Raw genomic sequence first — 17,075 nt, forward strand, 5'->3', positions numbered from 1 at the left:
GTTTTAGTTTTCAGTACCTTCTGGGGATCTGGGACCTGAGGAGACTAAAAATCATCAGTGAAGGACTTAGGAAGACCCAGCAACCACACATATTTACAGAAGCCTTTGACCTTTGGGAGAAGTATCTGAGTAGCTAGCCTTCTGCCAGGCTGCTACAGCGTGGCTACATGGAGATGCTGGCCAGCCTACTGCACAACAGCTCTCTTGCAAAGTGTGATTTCCTGCAGACCACCTCTTGGAGATGCTGTCCGTGGGTCACAGGCAAGAGGACGAGTGTTATTATCCTTCAGTACTCCTGTGAAGGCCATTTAGAGAAAGAAGAAAGCAAGGCCCAGGTGTGTGTTATGTCTAGGAGTGTGGGTTCTGCTGCCACAGAGACACTGGGCAGTGAGTGTGCAGTCCAGCACAGGGAGCCATTAGGATCCACTGAACTACTGAGTGCCTGGTCTTCATTAGAGATGGGCAGAGAAACAGAAACTTAAAAGTTAACTTTCTGTCTGAAAAATATGGAAGACTCACACCTTGGTCTGAACCTGTGGTTTCTAGAAGCTTGTGTTTCCAGGCTAGTTCTTAGGCCATCTAGCTGCCTGTTGGAGTAAAGGAGAGCCCAGTGTCTTCTCCATTTTTGAAAGGCGCCTGTAATGTAAATAAGAACAGCAATCCTTCCAAGTTATTACCCTGTTAACAGGTTGACAGATATGTGCAAATTGTGACTCACTGCTCAATTTGGCTCCAAATTAATGTCTTTATGTGCGGGCCGCACAGGCCGCGTCTGCTCAAGTGTAAACTCGTCACCGCTGCGGTGTGCTGCTTGTTTGCCTCCACTCCAAAGGTAAAAATTAAAGTAATTTGATTCTGCCACAACATGGAGTGTGACATATGGTGGTAGTGTGGGAGGAGAGCATGCCGTTCCTACCTGTCCTTAGCCCCGCTCTGTGAGCGTGATGCTGGCGCACTCTGCGAGCACCATACAGACTCGAGCAGTGCACACTGTCTTGGGAGGCAGCATTCTAGAAGCATTGCCAAAGACCACCCCACACACACCAGCCCCCACTCTCGGCAGAAAGAAAGCCATTTTTGTCTCCAGACTTTTAATCTGGTGTGGCAAGCCTCCCTGGTTTCTGTCAAGTTACGAGTGGCTCATTTGTATCTCTGAGGCTGGATCTATTTAAAAATGAAATGTTTTGATTTCTGCATCTAAAATCTAGACACTGTTTTTCTCAGCTAAAGGTGCAGCTGACTTTCTTTGGTCTCTTTTTGGCAAATGCATAATGTCACCTGTAACAAAAGAATCGGCATCTCCTTTATGTTAGGCCTGCAAAGAAAAACAGTCTCCTTAAAATTCATTTTGCTCAATGGAATTTTCAAATGAGTTTGCTGAGCCTTATCTAAGATCACAGGCAGGTGGGTGGGCAGGGAGGAAACCACAGAGAACCCACCCACCCTGGGCCTCTTAACTGTGCAGATACCTTTCCTATCTTTCCTCTGCCACAACCTTCCCTTCCAAATAAAAGTCCCTGTTTATTGATAATAGAGTACAAAAATGACCAGGGTTGCCCACTACAACTCTGGATACAATGAACAAAATTTAGACCAGGTTGCTGGTTTGGAATTCTAGGAAAAGTACAGAGTGAGGTTGCCTCCAGGTCTGTGTGTGGCCCAGGATTATCACATAGCCCCACTGTTTGGGTTTTCTGGCCTGCTAAGGAGGCTGATTTTCCAGGTGGGATGCTGAAGGTTTCCAAGGTGAAAGATATGAGACAGCAGGTTATGAGGGTCTTTGTGCTGAACTTGTGCATATTCATCTAGCTCCCTTCCAGAGCTATGATGGCTATTGATTGAAGACTATGCACAAGACATTGCCTGCCCCTCACATTAGCATATACTTAGCAGTGACCTCCATTCACATGGGACAGAGGCTGTCTGCTACTGCTGAGTCTGAAGAAATGGGTTGAAAGCACACATATAGATTAGGGGAAGTATCTGAAGGTGAGCATTGCCAACGCCTGAGTTGGCATGGTTTTGTCACACATCTTCTGTTGGTTCTATGGACACTAGGCAGTGCCATGCTGGCACCTTCCTCCTTTCCATTCATTTCTGCAATTAAGTGATGCTTAGATGCCATGGGGTCCTATAAGGCTCTGAGTCAGGGATCGCCTAAGAACCCTGTTCCTCAGTCTCCCAGGAATGATACTTCTGAAGCTGTTACATCTTAGTAGGGTGGGGCCTTACCAGAGCAACTTCAGCTCTTTAATAGCAAGCCTCACATGATGGTCCTCTTGAGGGGAAGCTGGCTGCTGCTGTGGCACCGTGGAATCTGGGGGCTACTTGAGGCCCACCAGAATCCCCAACACCACCTTCCCCCAGAATCACCCTGGCCAGCACCACCTCTTTTCACACCCACCTGGCCACTGCCCTTATTAGTTATCAGGCCTTCTGCAGCCTCCCCTGCCTTCCTCCGGCATGAAAACCTAACAGGACAATCCTGAGAACCACCTTCTGACTTCCTTGGCAGACATATTGATGTGTGCTTTTTACCAGATGGCCTTCTTCTGTGCTCCTTCTCCTGAACCTCAGATTTCCAACTGAAATTTCATATCACATGATCAAGGAGCTCATCTCTACTTTCCCCCAGAAACTATACCTTAACATGTCTCTGATGTAGAGGGTGTGTAATTTCATTTACTACCCCTTAATAGCTAGCTGTGGGTCTTGGCTACAGAATTGTATGCACCTTTTGTGTTGGTATGAGTAGACAATTGAACTGGCAGTTTCCTTTGTAAAGAGCAGAGCCAGCTCTGTGTGTGCTGTGGGCTGGCATGCTCCCAGTGAGCCTCCACTGCAGGGCACCCACCAACATGCATGTCATCTATGAGTCCTTAATAAGTACCCACCACCATGCCTCATGCTCAATGCCAGTGGTCTCAGTGACTATTAAGCCCTGGGAGATACATGCTCAACTGGGTCGGGGTTGGGGGATGAAAATGGGGCTGGTAGCTTACCTGATGTATTTGACTGTGCTAAGAAAGGTTTTAAGAGTCAGGAGTTTAGGAATAAAGTATAATAGGGACATAGAAGGCTGAGCAAACAAAAGCCAAACAGAAATCCACAAAAAGGGAAAGCACCATTAGGGGGTTAGACTAGAGAAGGCACAGCCAAAGCACAGGCCTGCAGTGTGCCTACAGTGGAGTCCTTTATAAGAGATATACATATCCCAATGGAAAGTTGGGTATATTTAGGCACTTTATTTAAAATATAAATATAACCACTTTAAACAGAGCCCCTCTGCAAAGGGTCATGGGAGGAAAAAGAAGATGTTTTCATGCAGGACCTTGCAGTCTTCTTCAGAAGCTACCACACCAACTAAAAGTTGGCTAGTAAGTACAAAATGAAGTCTTCCAGCCTCCGACAGGACCCCAGCTCATACGTATGTTCTTTTTCCACCCAGGTATGTTGATGATGTGATCAGCCGCATTGACAGAATGTTCCCAGAAATGTCCATTCACTTATCAAGACCCAATGGGACTTCAGCAATGCTTCTGGTAATATCTGCTTGCCTGTTTGTCGGGCTGTGTAGAGGAAAGACTTGCTTCAAATTCAGCTCCCCGCGGAAGCTAAGAAGATGATGCAGTCAGTAAAATGCCTCAGTTTGAATCCCCAGGCTCATGTACAAAGTCAAAAGCTGTTTGCTAGCTTGGTGGCCCAGCTGAATGGGTAACAAACCTTATCTGAAAAAAGATAAGGTGGGAGGTGACAGCTGGCTTCCACCTCTGGTCCCTACACACCAATCTATAATGGTTTTTCATGTTGTGGTGACTCCCAACCATAAAATTACTTTTGTTGCTACTTCTTAACTATAGTTTTGCTACTGCTTTAAATTGTAATGTAAATACCTGCTTTTTTCTGTGGCCCATGTGAAAGGGTAGGTCCACCCTAAAGGGATCCAGACCCACAGGATAAAACCCTTGCTTTTGCATAGACACTGCACTCTAAAACCTTGCTTTAGATTACGGTGTGGTCCCAGGCAAGAGTTAGAGAGAGGGGGAAGGTTCTATACGCAGTTTAACCTCCAGTCAGGTCATGTGACTGCCTCCCCAGGAGCTTTGTGTAGATTCTATATTACACTGGGCAATTCTGAGCTGGTATCCTGCTCCAGAAACCAAAGACACTGTTGCCTCAGGGCTTTGTGGTCCATGAAGATCATTTCCCACCCTCACATGTTAGGAGAAAGCCTCTGGCCCTTTGCTACCACTGACTTCTGATTCTGTTGTTTCTATTGGGTTTGCCCTGAGCATTCTGGCTTCGCAGTCCACTAATGTATAAATTGACCAAAGACAGTGTGCTTGGAGTCCAGTGGCCTAGGGATGTGTTGTGGTGTCCATAAGAAGGTTCCTTGTGTCTGTGCATTGATGGGTGCCTGAGGAGCCCCTCCTGGGACACATGTTTTACAGCAGTATGTACAAGGGATGGGCTTTCTGCCTTGGATGCCCTGTGAACTCCTACTGCTATGGCATTCTCTTTTGTCTGACTTTATGGATCACCGTCACCCAGGTAAGCCACTCAGCAGTCCTTCCCATCTTGGAAAAGCTGATTGTTTATGCATGGTGTTTTTGACTGGTGAATGGAAAGGAAGTGAACTTCCTAAGTTTGCAATGGTTCATTTGTGTATGTATTTGATATATAGATAGTTAGGTTTCTGAAAGTCCATTTGAGCAGTTTTCTCATCTTGGGAAAAAAATATAAAGAAAATGATATCGTACAGTATTCCTTTGATGGGAAAATAAAGCCTTTCTTTCTATCAAAGGTATTTCCTGCTTCCCTCGAGCATACCCATCATGCGTGTAAGGTCCCCTCAGACCTCAAGCAGTGCACAGATTCCATTGGCAGACTTGACAGGGACCAATGCGTTAATAAAGATAAAAAACAATGCATCCTCAGCGAAATAGGTTTGGTCACATTATTTCCAGGTCATTGAGCTTCCATTTCATGAAGAGGATAACAATTTGGCATTGAGCGGGATGAGCAGGATTAGAGGTGGGCAGACAGAACGCTTGAGTTTCTACCACCTGACAAAACGGCAACTTGGGCCTGTCAGCCTCAGCCACCTACTCAAGGAGCTTCTGTTCTGATAGCTGACAAGACAGCATGGGACTCCATGTAAGGGAAAGACTCAGTATTACACATAACATGCTTAACCAACAAGGGCTATTCAGGTCTATGTGCCTCTGGCTGGCTTGCTTGTGCCACCTGTCTTCAGTGACACAGAACTGCAGTCAGTGGTGCTTGTTTAATAGTGGAGGTGGGTGAATCAGTCAGAATCTCATGGCAGGTGAGTGACCATACTTGGGCCATACCTGCTTTATTTGGCTTCTCATAAGCATCGGCATTACCATAGTCGTGATGCTCTAAGACAATGTGCTGTCCGTACCTCACCTTCTGGATGGAGGTAGATGGTACCTGTAGGTGAGGGAGTCAGGACCAGCTGCTGCCACCTCCTTGCCACCTTTGCTAGTCACCATTCCCTGACTTCAGTAGCAATGCTTGAAGATCTATAGTGCACCACCACAGGAGACATAGGCAAGAGGAGAAACACTTCCTGGAGACGGCTCTCGAAAGCTGGGCAGCAAGTGAGACTGGTAGTAAGGGCCAGCTAGGGAACTTGGAATAGGACAAGCCAGCAGTCTCCCTCTCTTGCCAGAGCCTGCACTTCCCCCATGCTTTGTAAGTGAAGTGATATTTCATCCCAAAGCTGGCAGCAGAGCCTGTCCAGCTCACATAAGCAAACAAAGCTGTTTCATGATACAGTAGAGATCCAGCTGACCCACCCAGTGGAACAAACACCAGGGCTCCATGAAGCTCCAGACATGGGCTGGAGCAACCTCCTTCTGGTACCCTGGGATTTGTCATCCAGCCTTCCACCCTCATCACCATGGAAGGAGCTTCCTGGTGGCCTCACCTGAAGTTGCTCCCTCCCTTTGTTGGGGTGGACAGTCAGGACTTGGATGCCCTACACAAGTGTGGAGTAGAGAGGAAGTAATTCCCAAAGGGGCTGAGAAAGCAACCCTGCACTTGATAAATGAGCTGGAGGGAGGACAGGCTGTGGCCGGCGTAGCACTCATCCATCCTCCAGCAGCCACAGCTGTGTTCATCTGACTGGGAGCCCCTCATCCTGTCAGCAAGCCACCAGGGTGCGTTGTCTGAGGACAGCAACTCATTCTGATGGCATAAGCAGATCTTTAGACTACCGGTCACTGTGCTGGTTACTTTCTTAAAAAAAGAAAAGAAAAAAAGTAATTGGATATCTACAATGATCGGCATAACACATATGTAAATTATAAACTCACCACTTAGTTGAGAAGCAGGGCAGAGCCAGCATGTGTTGTTCCCCCATAGCTTTGCCACCTGAGGTTACCTTCCTGAGAACGACCCTCCTCCTTTACACACCAGTGTGCTCTATGTGCACATGTCTCTAACTGTCATGGAGCTGTGAGCTGTATAAAAACAGTACCATGCTCTGTGTGTTATTTCTGCCATGTATACTGTCATTCTGTCCCATGACTCTTTGTGTGATATTTCTGTTGCCGAGATATGCTGGGATTCTTTCCAGCTTTGCGTTTTGTACTGGCTAGTTTTGTGTCAACTTGACACAAGCTGGAGTTATCACAGAGAAAGGAGCCTCAGTTGAGGAAATGCCTCCATGAGATCCAGCTGTAAGGCATTTTCTCAACTAGTGATGAAGGGGGCGGGGGGGCAGCCCATTGTGGGTGGAGCCATCCCTGGCCCAGCCCATTGTGGGTGGTGCCATCCCTGGGCTGGTAGACCTGGGTTCTATAAGAAAGCAGGCTGAGCAAGCCAGGGGAGGCAAGCCAGTAAGTGACATCCCTCCATGGCCTCTGCACCAGCTCCTGCTTCCTGACCTGCCTGAGTTCTTCTAGTCCTGACTTTCTTTACTGATAAACAGCAATGTGGAAATGTCAGCTGAATAAACCCTTTCCGCCCCAACGTGGTCATGATGTTTTGTGCAGGCAAACAAGGACTAAGACACATTTTATATCACATGCACACGTGCATACATGTACACAGTCTTAAGCCCCAGTCGACGTCTCAGTCATCAATTTCACTGATGTTAGAAGTCTCCAGGTTCTGCTGTGAGTAGAGAGGAGGTTCTTGCTTCTGCATCTGCATAGGAACCAGCAGAGCCACTGACTCAGGCATGGAGAAAGGCAGGTCTGGGTGAACCCATTTTCGTAGTCACTTCCAGGCAGTCTGCAACTGCAGATCCCACAGCTTCAGTTGGCAGCCTCTCCACAGTGTGAAGGCATGGGGGAAACAGGGCTAGTTGACACTTTCTGGTGCTTCTATCTTAAGCAGTTGGTCTGTTTGGCTCATCCAAAACCAAAGCGACTCTGTTGGTGTGTAAGCAGCAGGGCTTCAAGCCCCTCAGAAGCAGGAGTCATCACCATCCACCCAGGACATTTGACCTGGGAGAACACTGTGACCTTCTTTACCACCAGGGTAGCACATGTATGCAAGCTGGGATGAGGTTAGAGGCACATACATGCCTAGTAAAACTAGCTGAGCACAGAGGGCGTGGTCAACCTCACTGCTATGCTTGGTCCACTGGCTAGGGTAGAGCTTTACCCCCTCTGCCTCCACCCTGGCTCCTTGAAAGGGACTGAATGAACTTGGCCTGAAACCAGCCAGCCAACTGCTGGGGAAGTAAGTCTCCCTTGGTGTCTTCAGGAACCTTAGGTCATTATTTGTATTGTATACACCAAACTGCAGCTACTGTGCCTCTTGTGTGCAGCACAAGCGCACTCTGCTTTGCTGGGAGCTGTCCTGCTGCTGTGTGGTTAGTAGCCCATGGTATAATGAGGGCTGTTTCTGTTCTCTGAAGGATGAGCTCAGTCATCCAAAAATAAATCTAGCTGTGTTGATATTTAGTTTCAGCTAATCTACCACCTAACATCCCATTATTAATTTTCCTCCAACAGTCAAAATATTGTAAGAGCTTAACTGAGTCAGACTGGAACAAGCTGCTGGCTTCTCGTATCGCTTAAAACAGTATCATCTCCAGTTTTTGACTGATGACTAGGTATAAGAAAATAAGAACATGGAGCTTTTGCTGTAATGTGTTAAATGTATCCTGGTAGCTACCTCAGCCATCCTGCCTCAGTGATACTTCCTTCCGTAAGCTGTTGGACCCACTGTCCATGTCACTATGCTCATTATTTGAAGTTGGGAGATGCCCTAACGCCTAAACTGTTCCCCTGCTGCCACTTGGACTTTCTCACTCACTTTAGTAGCTCTAGTGCCTGAATGGTTCTCAGGCTCTCAGGGTAGTTCCCACAAATCACATTCCTTGCAGGCCACTGAGACAGAAGTCCTGAGTTGGTGACCCTACGCAGAGCCTGGGATCTCTGTGTGCCCTTCCCCAAGAGCTGTGGAGTACATTTTGAGAAGCATGCTAACTCCTGGGAAGATGACAACCCGCCTACATATACACTGAGAACCACTGCCTTGCACCCGCAGCTCTGCTTCTGCAAGTGGGTCTAAGAGAAACTTTGCCAGGATCACTTGTGGTACAAAAACACAGGAACTAATGAGATACCAACTAGAGTTCCCTAGAAGCCTAGCCTTTTGGCATGTCCCTGCCCTGGTGTCAAAATGACAGGTGAGCTGTGCAGGAGAAGTTTAACCTGCCACTCAGTGAATTCTCTCTACCACTCCAGGGCACAGACCTCAGTGCTGGAGTTCCCACGCTGCCAGGGCTGCCACTGCAGTCTAGAGAGTGGAACCAGGGGCCAGCCACAGTTGCCTTACCTGTATTAGAGTGACAGGGTTAAGGAGAAGAGGTGTTATAGGAGGTAGGCAATGTGCTAGAGACCAAGACCATCAGGAAGTGTAGTGAAGCGAGGTCCAAGAGAGGTAACCCAGGGATAGAGAGACTCATCATGGGTCAGCTGGAGTACTAGAAGCCAGGAAGAAGGAAGACAGGAAATCACCCCAAGTCAGGCTTGGCCTCCCAGGCTGGGATAGGGCTCAGAAGGTTATAAAGTTTTGTAAGTTGGTTTTATCCTAATCTTGGATTAACAACATGCTGATGATTATCTAGGTGTGGCCCTTTTATATTTATTTAATGATACTGAGGGGCTGGAGAGATGGGTCAGGGTTGTGCTTGCTGTTTTTCAAATGGATGAGAGTTCAGTGCCTCCCACATTGGGAGCTCACAACACAGTAGCTCCAGCTCTAGAGCTTCCAGTGCCCTTCTTCTGGTCTCCACTGGCATCTGCACAGACACACATACATACATACACACATACATACACACATACATACATACATACATACACACATACATACACACACACACATACACACACATACATACATACACACACATACATACATACACACACATACATACATACATACACACACATACATACATACATACATAGATACATACATACATATATTTTTTAATGTTTTAAAATCTTTAGCAATATAAGAACCTACCTCAGCTAACCTCAGTACAGTATCCACTGTGTGTGGTCCGTGTAAGCTCTCCCAACCTTCTCCACACAGGAATCTGTTCCCTTCCCTTTGCACATCACTCCTTTGGGGGGGAGGGGCTTTATTTAGATAGCTAAGTATAATTTTTATGTCTCCATTTTAAATTCAATGTATTTGGAAGAAATGCTGTTTTACAAAACTAACTTTTTACTCATCCTAATTTTTTCACTAATATTTTGCCCATTGTTCTGCTTAGTACATTTTATTCAAATTGTTGGTGTACTCATTTTTCTAGTAGGAAATGTTCTGTTGTTTTGTTGGTGGATTCTTATCTGAGCTCTGCCCTTGGTTTGGGTCCTGATGGTTAAAGGTCACCTATCCTCCTCCTGCCTGGTGTTACCTCTACCTTGACCTTGCTCTAGGTCTCACCCTGACGTTGCTTGTCTTAGGGCAGCGGTTGTTCCTTTGGTGATTCATTTTTAATAATTTTCTGAGATTATAATTACATTGTTTCTGCTTCCCCTTCCTCCCTCCCTTGCTTTCTTCCAGTTCATGGCCTCTTTAGTTGTGACCATGCTTGTGTACGTGTACTCGTGTTCCTAAGTATGTAAAGACAGCCTGCTCAAACTGTGTAATGTTACTTGTAATGTTACTGTATGATGTTTCAGTGGCTCTTGACTTGATTGTTGCCTCCTAAGCGGTATTTGGCATTACCTAGAGGTATTTTTAAGTCACTTTCATGTAGGCATCTGAGATAGTGGAAACTAGCGATTCTGGTACACATGCCCTCCTGCAGTGAGCTGGAGCAGCCCAGCAACCAAGGCAGTGGGAAGTTGGGAAGCCTGGCTCAGGCGCTCAGGTGTTCACCTTCCAGACAGTTGCACTAATTCATACCCACCAGCTACTCTGGATTCTTGACTTCTCCCAGCCCTCTAAAGGCTTAGGCCTTTATCTTAACTATCCATCAGACACTCCTGAAGTCCACGCATGCCATAATTCTGTGCTGCACCAGGAGTGCTCAGAACCTGAGTTCTCACACCTTTGTTACTGCACTGATGCAGTAGGAGTTCTCTGTCAATGTTTGTCACTAGCATCCCATCTACACACTGGATAAGAAGTCTGTGTGTTTCAAAAGCATGGGAAGTGCATGTGTGTGCACTTAGAGACCAGAGGTGACACTGAGTGTCTTCCACTATTACTTCTATACTTTTTTTGAGATAGGGTCTCACTATGCAACCCTGGCTGCCATACAACTCACTATGTAGCCCAGGCTGACCTCAAATTCACAGAAATCTGTCTGCCTATGCCTCTCAAGTGCTGGGATTAAAGATGCACGGTATCATGCCCAGTTTACATCTTCTTTTTTGAAACAAGCTCTCTCAGTGAATTTGGACCTCACTATTTCAGTAAGAATTCCTGACCAGGAAGCCCTCAGAATCCAGTGGTCTATACCTTCCAGTGCTGGGATTGTAGCTCTTACTGCCTCACTGAGATATAGGGTGGATCTGAACTCAGGTCTTTATGGCTGCACAGCAATCACTTTACACCATATGCTGTATCCCCAATCTTCCTTCTCCACTTTTGACACACACAGAGTTTTTATCAAATCTGGCCCTAAAGATGTTTGTTTCTCAAACTCTGTTCTTCTAAGGTAGCAGTTCCCACATTGTGATCTAAGGGCAAGAAGCTGCAGAGGGCACCAAGAGAGGAAACTGCTTTAAGGCGGATGGGAGGCTTCCCTCTCCATTCCTCTTTCACCAATTCTCATGTCCACAGTGGAGTTCTTCAAGCTCCTTAATGCCGGAGTGGGGATACTGTCTGCTAAGCTCTCAGAGCTAGTGAGTCCTCACGCTTTAGACAGGCCTCCATCCTCATTCCTGTTGTGGTAAGTAGTGATAGCCCACCCCAGAGAGACAACAGCTCTCTTAAAGATCCTCAGCCATTCTCAGTAGAAATGAGAGCAAAAGGATGAGAGCTACTGCTTTGAGAAGAAATATCTTTGAGTGTTACAGACACCAGAACAGATGAGTGGTGGTGTGCACACTAATCAGGAGGATGCAACCAGAGGATTACTTAAGCCCCGGAGTTTGAGATCAGCCTGCAGAACATAGGGAGACCACAAAAATAAAATAAAATTTAAAGAAATGTATCCAAGGCAATATATCAGATCAGTCTCAAAATGACACTTTAAGACGCTTGCTATAATGGCACTCATGATTAGAAATGTATCCTACTATGAAAACTCTTGATGTGACATAAAAACACAAGAATTTGGGACTTCCCACCAGATAATTATCTGATTCTTCAGCCAGTTAATTCTGTAGCCAAGAGATGAGCAAAGAAAGTGGGGTGACTGGGGGACTGAACCGCACTGGGCAAAGGGAGGGCAAGCCTTGCCTGAGTTCTCTCTTAGACACACACTTGTGTCAGATGTTAGTGCTTTGCTAGGCGTGGTCAGAGGCTCATCTCATATTTTTTAGAAGTGGATGCTGAAATATGAACTTCGGAGATGTCATGATGGTGGGGTTTGCTTCAACATGCCTCACCGGTCACCAAAAAGGAAGGAGAGAGGGGTAGATAGAGTAGGGGTAGAAAAATGACAATCATTTTGCTTTTAAACACTCTCTCTTCCTTTATTCTTATGCTGTATATCTGAAATACTCCAGGTTACTGCGCTCACCAAGTTTCTTCATATGCACAGTGTAGAAACCACAAACACATGAAGCCCAGAACCATACCATAACTATAGCCAGAAAGCCCGCATGCGGGTGCCGTCACTGTCGCCTTCTACAGAGTGAGAACTGGCCTCACAGTGAAGCATACAGTACTGCACTGAGAGAGAGAGTTCTAGAGAGTGTCTACTGGTTGGAGGGAAGAAGCAGGCATTGGCAGGGAGGGATGAGAAACACTTCACAATGAAGAATGATCTGAATTCTGCACTTGTCCAGTTTTACACAAGTGCGCACATTTCAGTCATGGACAGATTTTATCCAAATGATCTTTAATAACCATTGAGTTCCATGTAGCTGTGCTACTCAAGGGCCTAGGGAGAGTATGTGCTGGCATATGCATCTCCAGATGTATCAAAGGCACAGGTTAGAGCAGCAGGTCCTGGACAATTGGATGGGTGTGTGAGAGAAAGCCTATTGGTGTGCACCTGGAGCATAGGTACAGGGCTGTCCACTCTGCAGCTTTTTCAACTTTTTTGATGTTTAAAGTTTTCATACTAAAATATGATGAGATAAACCTTCCCCAACCTTTAAGAAAACAGATCCAAGATCCCTCAGAGCAAAAGACTAAAACCCAACACTCCAGACTGGCTTTAGTATCCTCAAGTAGCATTCAGTAAGATGAAAAGAAAAAGAAAAGAAGAGAAAGCAATATGAAGTCTAATAACAAGCGCCAGGGAAGCAGACCGCTGAGAGAGTGATGAGAAGGTGACCAGCACACAGTTGGAGAAATGACAGGGATGGAGCACAGGCTGAGACCGTGTGCGAGCCATCCCACATTCATATGTCAGAGTTCTGGGGAGATCATAGTAGGATGGAACCAATGTGTAAAACTAAATAAACCCAGAAATTAAAGCCAAGACCTGAATCTAAGCCCTAACAGGGGCTGCTGGGAACGTGGCATACTTAGTTAGGAACCACCAAGTCTAATCTAAAGCTCAGGAATCCTCATGCTTCAAAGATAAAACCATACTTTAGGACTTCCAAGCAAGAATTGAAATAACTTAAAAGGCCCCAAAAATTCATCTGATTTTACAGTTGTTTGTCATTACTCTGCTCAAAACAGCAAACAGGGCTGGAAAAGTAGCTCAGCAATTAAGGACACTCATTGTTCTTACAGTGGATCTGACATTTCTGATCTCTGCCAGCCTGTTCATGCACATACATACACTCTGATGGGCGAGTACACACATGTATATACACCCTTATACATACAAGCTTGCACACACATATATTATACACGCAACATGTGTACTCATGTAGATACACATGTACCTGTTTCAAAATAATACAAATAAATATTTTTTAAGCCAACATGGAATGACTCATCAGTTAATGCTTGAGCAGAGGTCTTCAGTCCAGTGCTCAGAACCTCCCTTGAGTAGCTTACAACCACACATCACCCCAGTTGTACTTCCAGTGCCCTCTTCTGATCTCCCCTAGGCACCAATATGCTTCTGGTGTACATACATATGAGCAAATACATTCATTCGTGTAAAATTCAAAAAAATACAAGCAAGACAGAATTTTTCAAAGAACAACCAGGGGCACATGGAGCCACTGAGAGGTCATTTGAGCATGTCAAGATTTTGCACATGCAAGCCTCCCTAGAGCTTCCCCAGCCAAGAGAAAGTGGGCTGCTGAGCCTCAGGGCAAGCTGAGCAGGGCACAAGCAGGGTAGCCCTGAGGGTGGGGAGAGAACCCATAAGCACTGTGTTCGTGAGGGGTCCATAAAGGCGCAGATGAAATAAAGTGTTGATTTTTGAGTATGCACTAGGTGAGAATCAGGGTATTGTTATATACTAAGAAGCAGGAAGCTAAAAGATAAGCATGAAAGCTATAGACTTCATAAGAAAACAAGGGGCTGGGGTATAGCTTAGTGGTAAAGCATTTGCCTATCGTGAGTGAGACCCTGGGTCCTATCACCAGCATCAACAGAAAAAAGTAGACATGGAGTAAATCCTAGCTTTCAGGATGAGGCAAGGGACTGCAAGTTTCAGGTCAGTCTGAACTGTCTATGATACATAGTCTCAAAGCATTCACACACAGGAATAAAGGAGAGAAAAGAAGTGGAAACTGAGAGGGAATACCCAGAAACAGTAAACATGTGATATATCTAACTATGGCATCAAATTGAGAACACACATATTAGTCACATCAATAATACACATAACTAACAGACTTTCAGAGGTGCCACTCATAGGGGAAAAGATGCATGCTTAAAAGGATAGGAACAACTAGAAAGGGAAGAAATGTGGAGAATGTTCTTAAAGCACACCTAGAAATCTATAGGAGTCAAAACAATGGCCTGGCTTGTGGTGGACAACCAGACTAGAAGACTAAAACAGACCATAGCTAATGTGGAAATCAAGCAGATGGTACAGGGTACATCTGTAGTCACCGGGGCCACAGCCACAGAAAGGAGAACACCTTCAGAGAGTCAAAAAAAAAAAAAAAAAAAAAAAAAATCCCTACCAAACCAAGACAACTAGCAAGCTGGGGAATGTACAGAACAAGCATCCTAGGTGCAGACATGCATCTTGGAAATCCTTCTGCTAATTTAAAAAAAAAAAAAAGCACAAAATATTAAAATGGGACTTGAATGGGGAAAGCATTAACACACACAGTATCTAAATCGACTGAAAGATGTCCTTCCTCATCCTCAAAGAGGTGTGGATTAAAACTTCATCAGTGCCTGCTGTGTCTGGGAAACTGTATTTGCATTTGCCTTTGACCAGCAGGGCTGGTACAAGGAGGTGACCCTGAAGACTCCTTCCTACAGCATGAAAGCGGTGTGTGCAGCTGTTGGTTACGGGTTGTGAGTGCAAAGTCCTAGGGTAACCTGCACACTCCGAGGAGGATGACTGAGATCAAGAAGAAGCCACACAATGGAGCCACACTGCTTCTGTTCTCATCTTTGAAAGATGGAGGACCTGTGACCTGTGCGAAGTGACTTCTAGGGTGGGCCATTATTTAAAGAGAAAAGCAGATGCTTTTTTCAGTACAGCTCCTCTTTGTAAGGAGAGAAGAAGCATTCATTAACACACATGGAGGGGTAGACCTGAAACAAAGTAGTCTGTTTAGGAGGCAGTTGAGAGAGGGGGCACTTGAGAGCAGCGTGCTGGAAGTGTAAGAGGCAGACACATGTCGGGCAGAGTGACTCTAGAGCTTCTGACTAGAAGTCCAGAGTAGGGTGTTTATCTTTTTTGGTTTTGTTTTTAACCAAAAATAATGCAATTGGAATTAAAGAAAGCTAAGAATAGTTCAGTCAAATTATGTGTTCACTCCCTGAGGGCCGGAGAAAAAGTAGAGAAGCAACCCAAGAACCTTTGAGTGTGGGGTTTGACCCGGCCTTTCAGTTGAGTACTGTGATAGCTGGGGGCTAAATATAAACAGTGTAGTGTGGGTAGGGATTATAATATCCGAAGCCCTGTGTGTGTAGCATAGAGCACACACAGAGACAGGAGACCTTCTCTGTGGTGTTACATGGCAACTGGAAGTATCAGTAGAAACAGAAATGCTGGTGTGTCTGTGCACGCAGGCCGGCCCTGCCCCTATCTGCTAAGGTCTAGATGAGAGCTCAAAGACAGTGAGCGAGCTTCGCTCCATCCCTGTGTTGGTCTCTAAACACCAGTCTTAAGTACTAGCAGGAACCCTTTGAGCAAGCAGCTGAGGACAGAACAAGATGAGCCTGGGGCATCTCGCTGTACCAGAAAATAGGGAAAATATCCAGAGAATTATTGGGGGGCATAGATGTAGATGCCGTTTCAAAGAGGTCCTCACTAAGCACACCCGGAACTTGTGTCAGAATAATATCTGGAGGAGGGAGAAGGAGCTGGAGACTAGAGGACGTTCACTGTCTCATTGCTAGTGCTGATGGCACAAAGGAAGTATTGTGAATCTCAGACACCAAGTCATTCAGGCAAGTGCACAAGTGGTTTTTGTTTTGTTTTCTAATTTCTCCTTATACTTTTTCTTGATTTCCCCCCAAAACTGCTTGCAAGTATCCATTGCATCTCTAGCTTCTTTAATTAGCTATAGCAATTAAAGTGCTGTGCACCTGAATTCATTTACCGATTAACGGGAACTGAACACATCCTAAAGTCCCCTTGAAATACTGCCTCTAAATTGATAACAGCCTACTTAGGCAGCCTAGGCTGTCACCTTTGCCGCAAAGGTCACCCCCTTTCTCAGCAGTCATCAGCCTCAGCGTTTCCAGTGATGCCCTTTAAACCCTTCATCTCCATCTGTGTATTCCAGCTGCTGTGTCCAAGGAGCTGCGACCCAGTCCACCTCCCCAGGCTGGCATTTGTAGCAGTGAATCTAACTAACAGAGAAGACGATTTCAATACTAAGGGAGTGGTGGTGGATATTACTTTCTAAGTGCTTGTGTAGCTGATGTGAAATTGATGTATGGTAGAAACAGTCGCCATTGACCTTTTTGAGGCAAGGTGAAGCCTTGCCTTCACCATTCAGTAGACTGCCTCCTGGCCTTAACTGTGTGTTTGTCTCAGGCTGTCTGCTTTGATTTATTCCGTAGTAAACGTTGGGCCAGTTTCAAGCCAGATAACTTGTCTTATACTCTGTCCCCAATTTGGCCTTATTTTGTTCCAGTGTGTCCCCTTGTCTTGCAACAAATGTTTATTGATCAGCCATTGAGAGATAGCCCAGCCCCTCCTCTCCAGCAACCCTGTCACCAGCCACAGCCAGGTGCCACATGCACACTGCTCCCTGTGAGCTGTCTGTTCTGCCTCAGGCATCTCCGCAGTACTCTACCAGTCTTGACCGTACTTGGTTCTGTCCTTATGATACTTGCCCCTGCCTTTTCCT

At 45.8% G+C, this 17,075-nt stretch overlaps 1 protein-coding gene across 1 annotated transcript in view; it reads left to right on the forward strand.

Annotated features, from left to right (window-relative positions):
- The window catches only part of MED27 (mediator complex subunit 27), a 168,223-nt gene that overhangs the window by 110,381 nt on the left and 40,767 nt on the right, over window positions 1-17,075 (forward strand). The window contains exon 4 of the mRNA XM_080927423.1: window positions 3,449-3,542. Within this exon, the coding sequence (XP_080783549.1) occupies window positions 3,449-3,542 (94 nt within the window). The remainder of the gene's footprint in view (window positions 1-3,448; window positions 3,543-17,075) is intronic.

Source organism: Micromys minutus, assembly GCF_963924665.1.
Source record: "Micromys minutus genome assembly, chromosome: 13".
Taxonomy (NCBI): domain Eukaryota; kingdom Metazoa; phylum Chordata; class Mammalia; order Rodentia; family Muridae; genus Micromys; species Micromys minutus.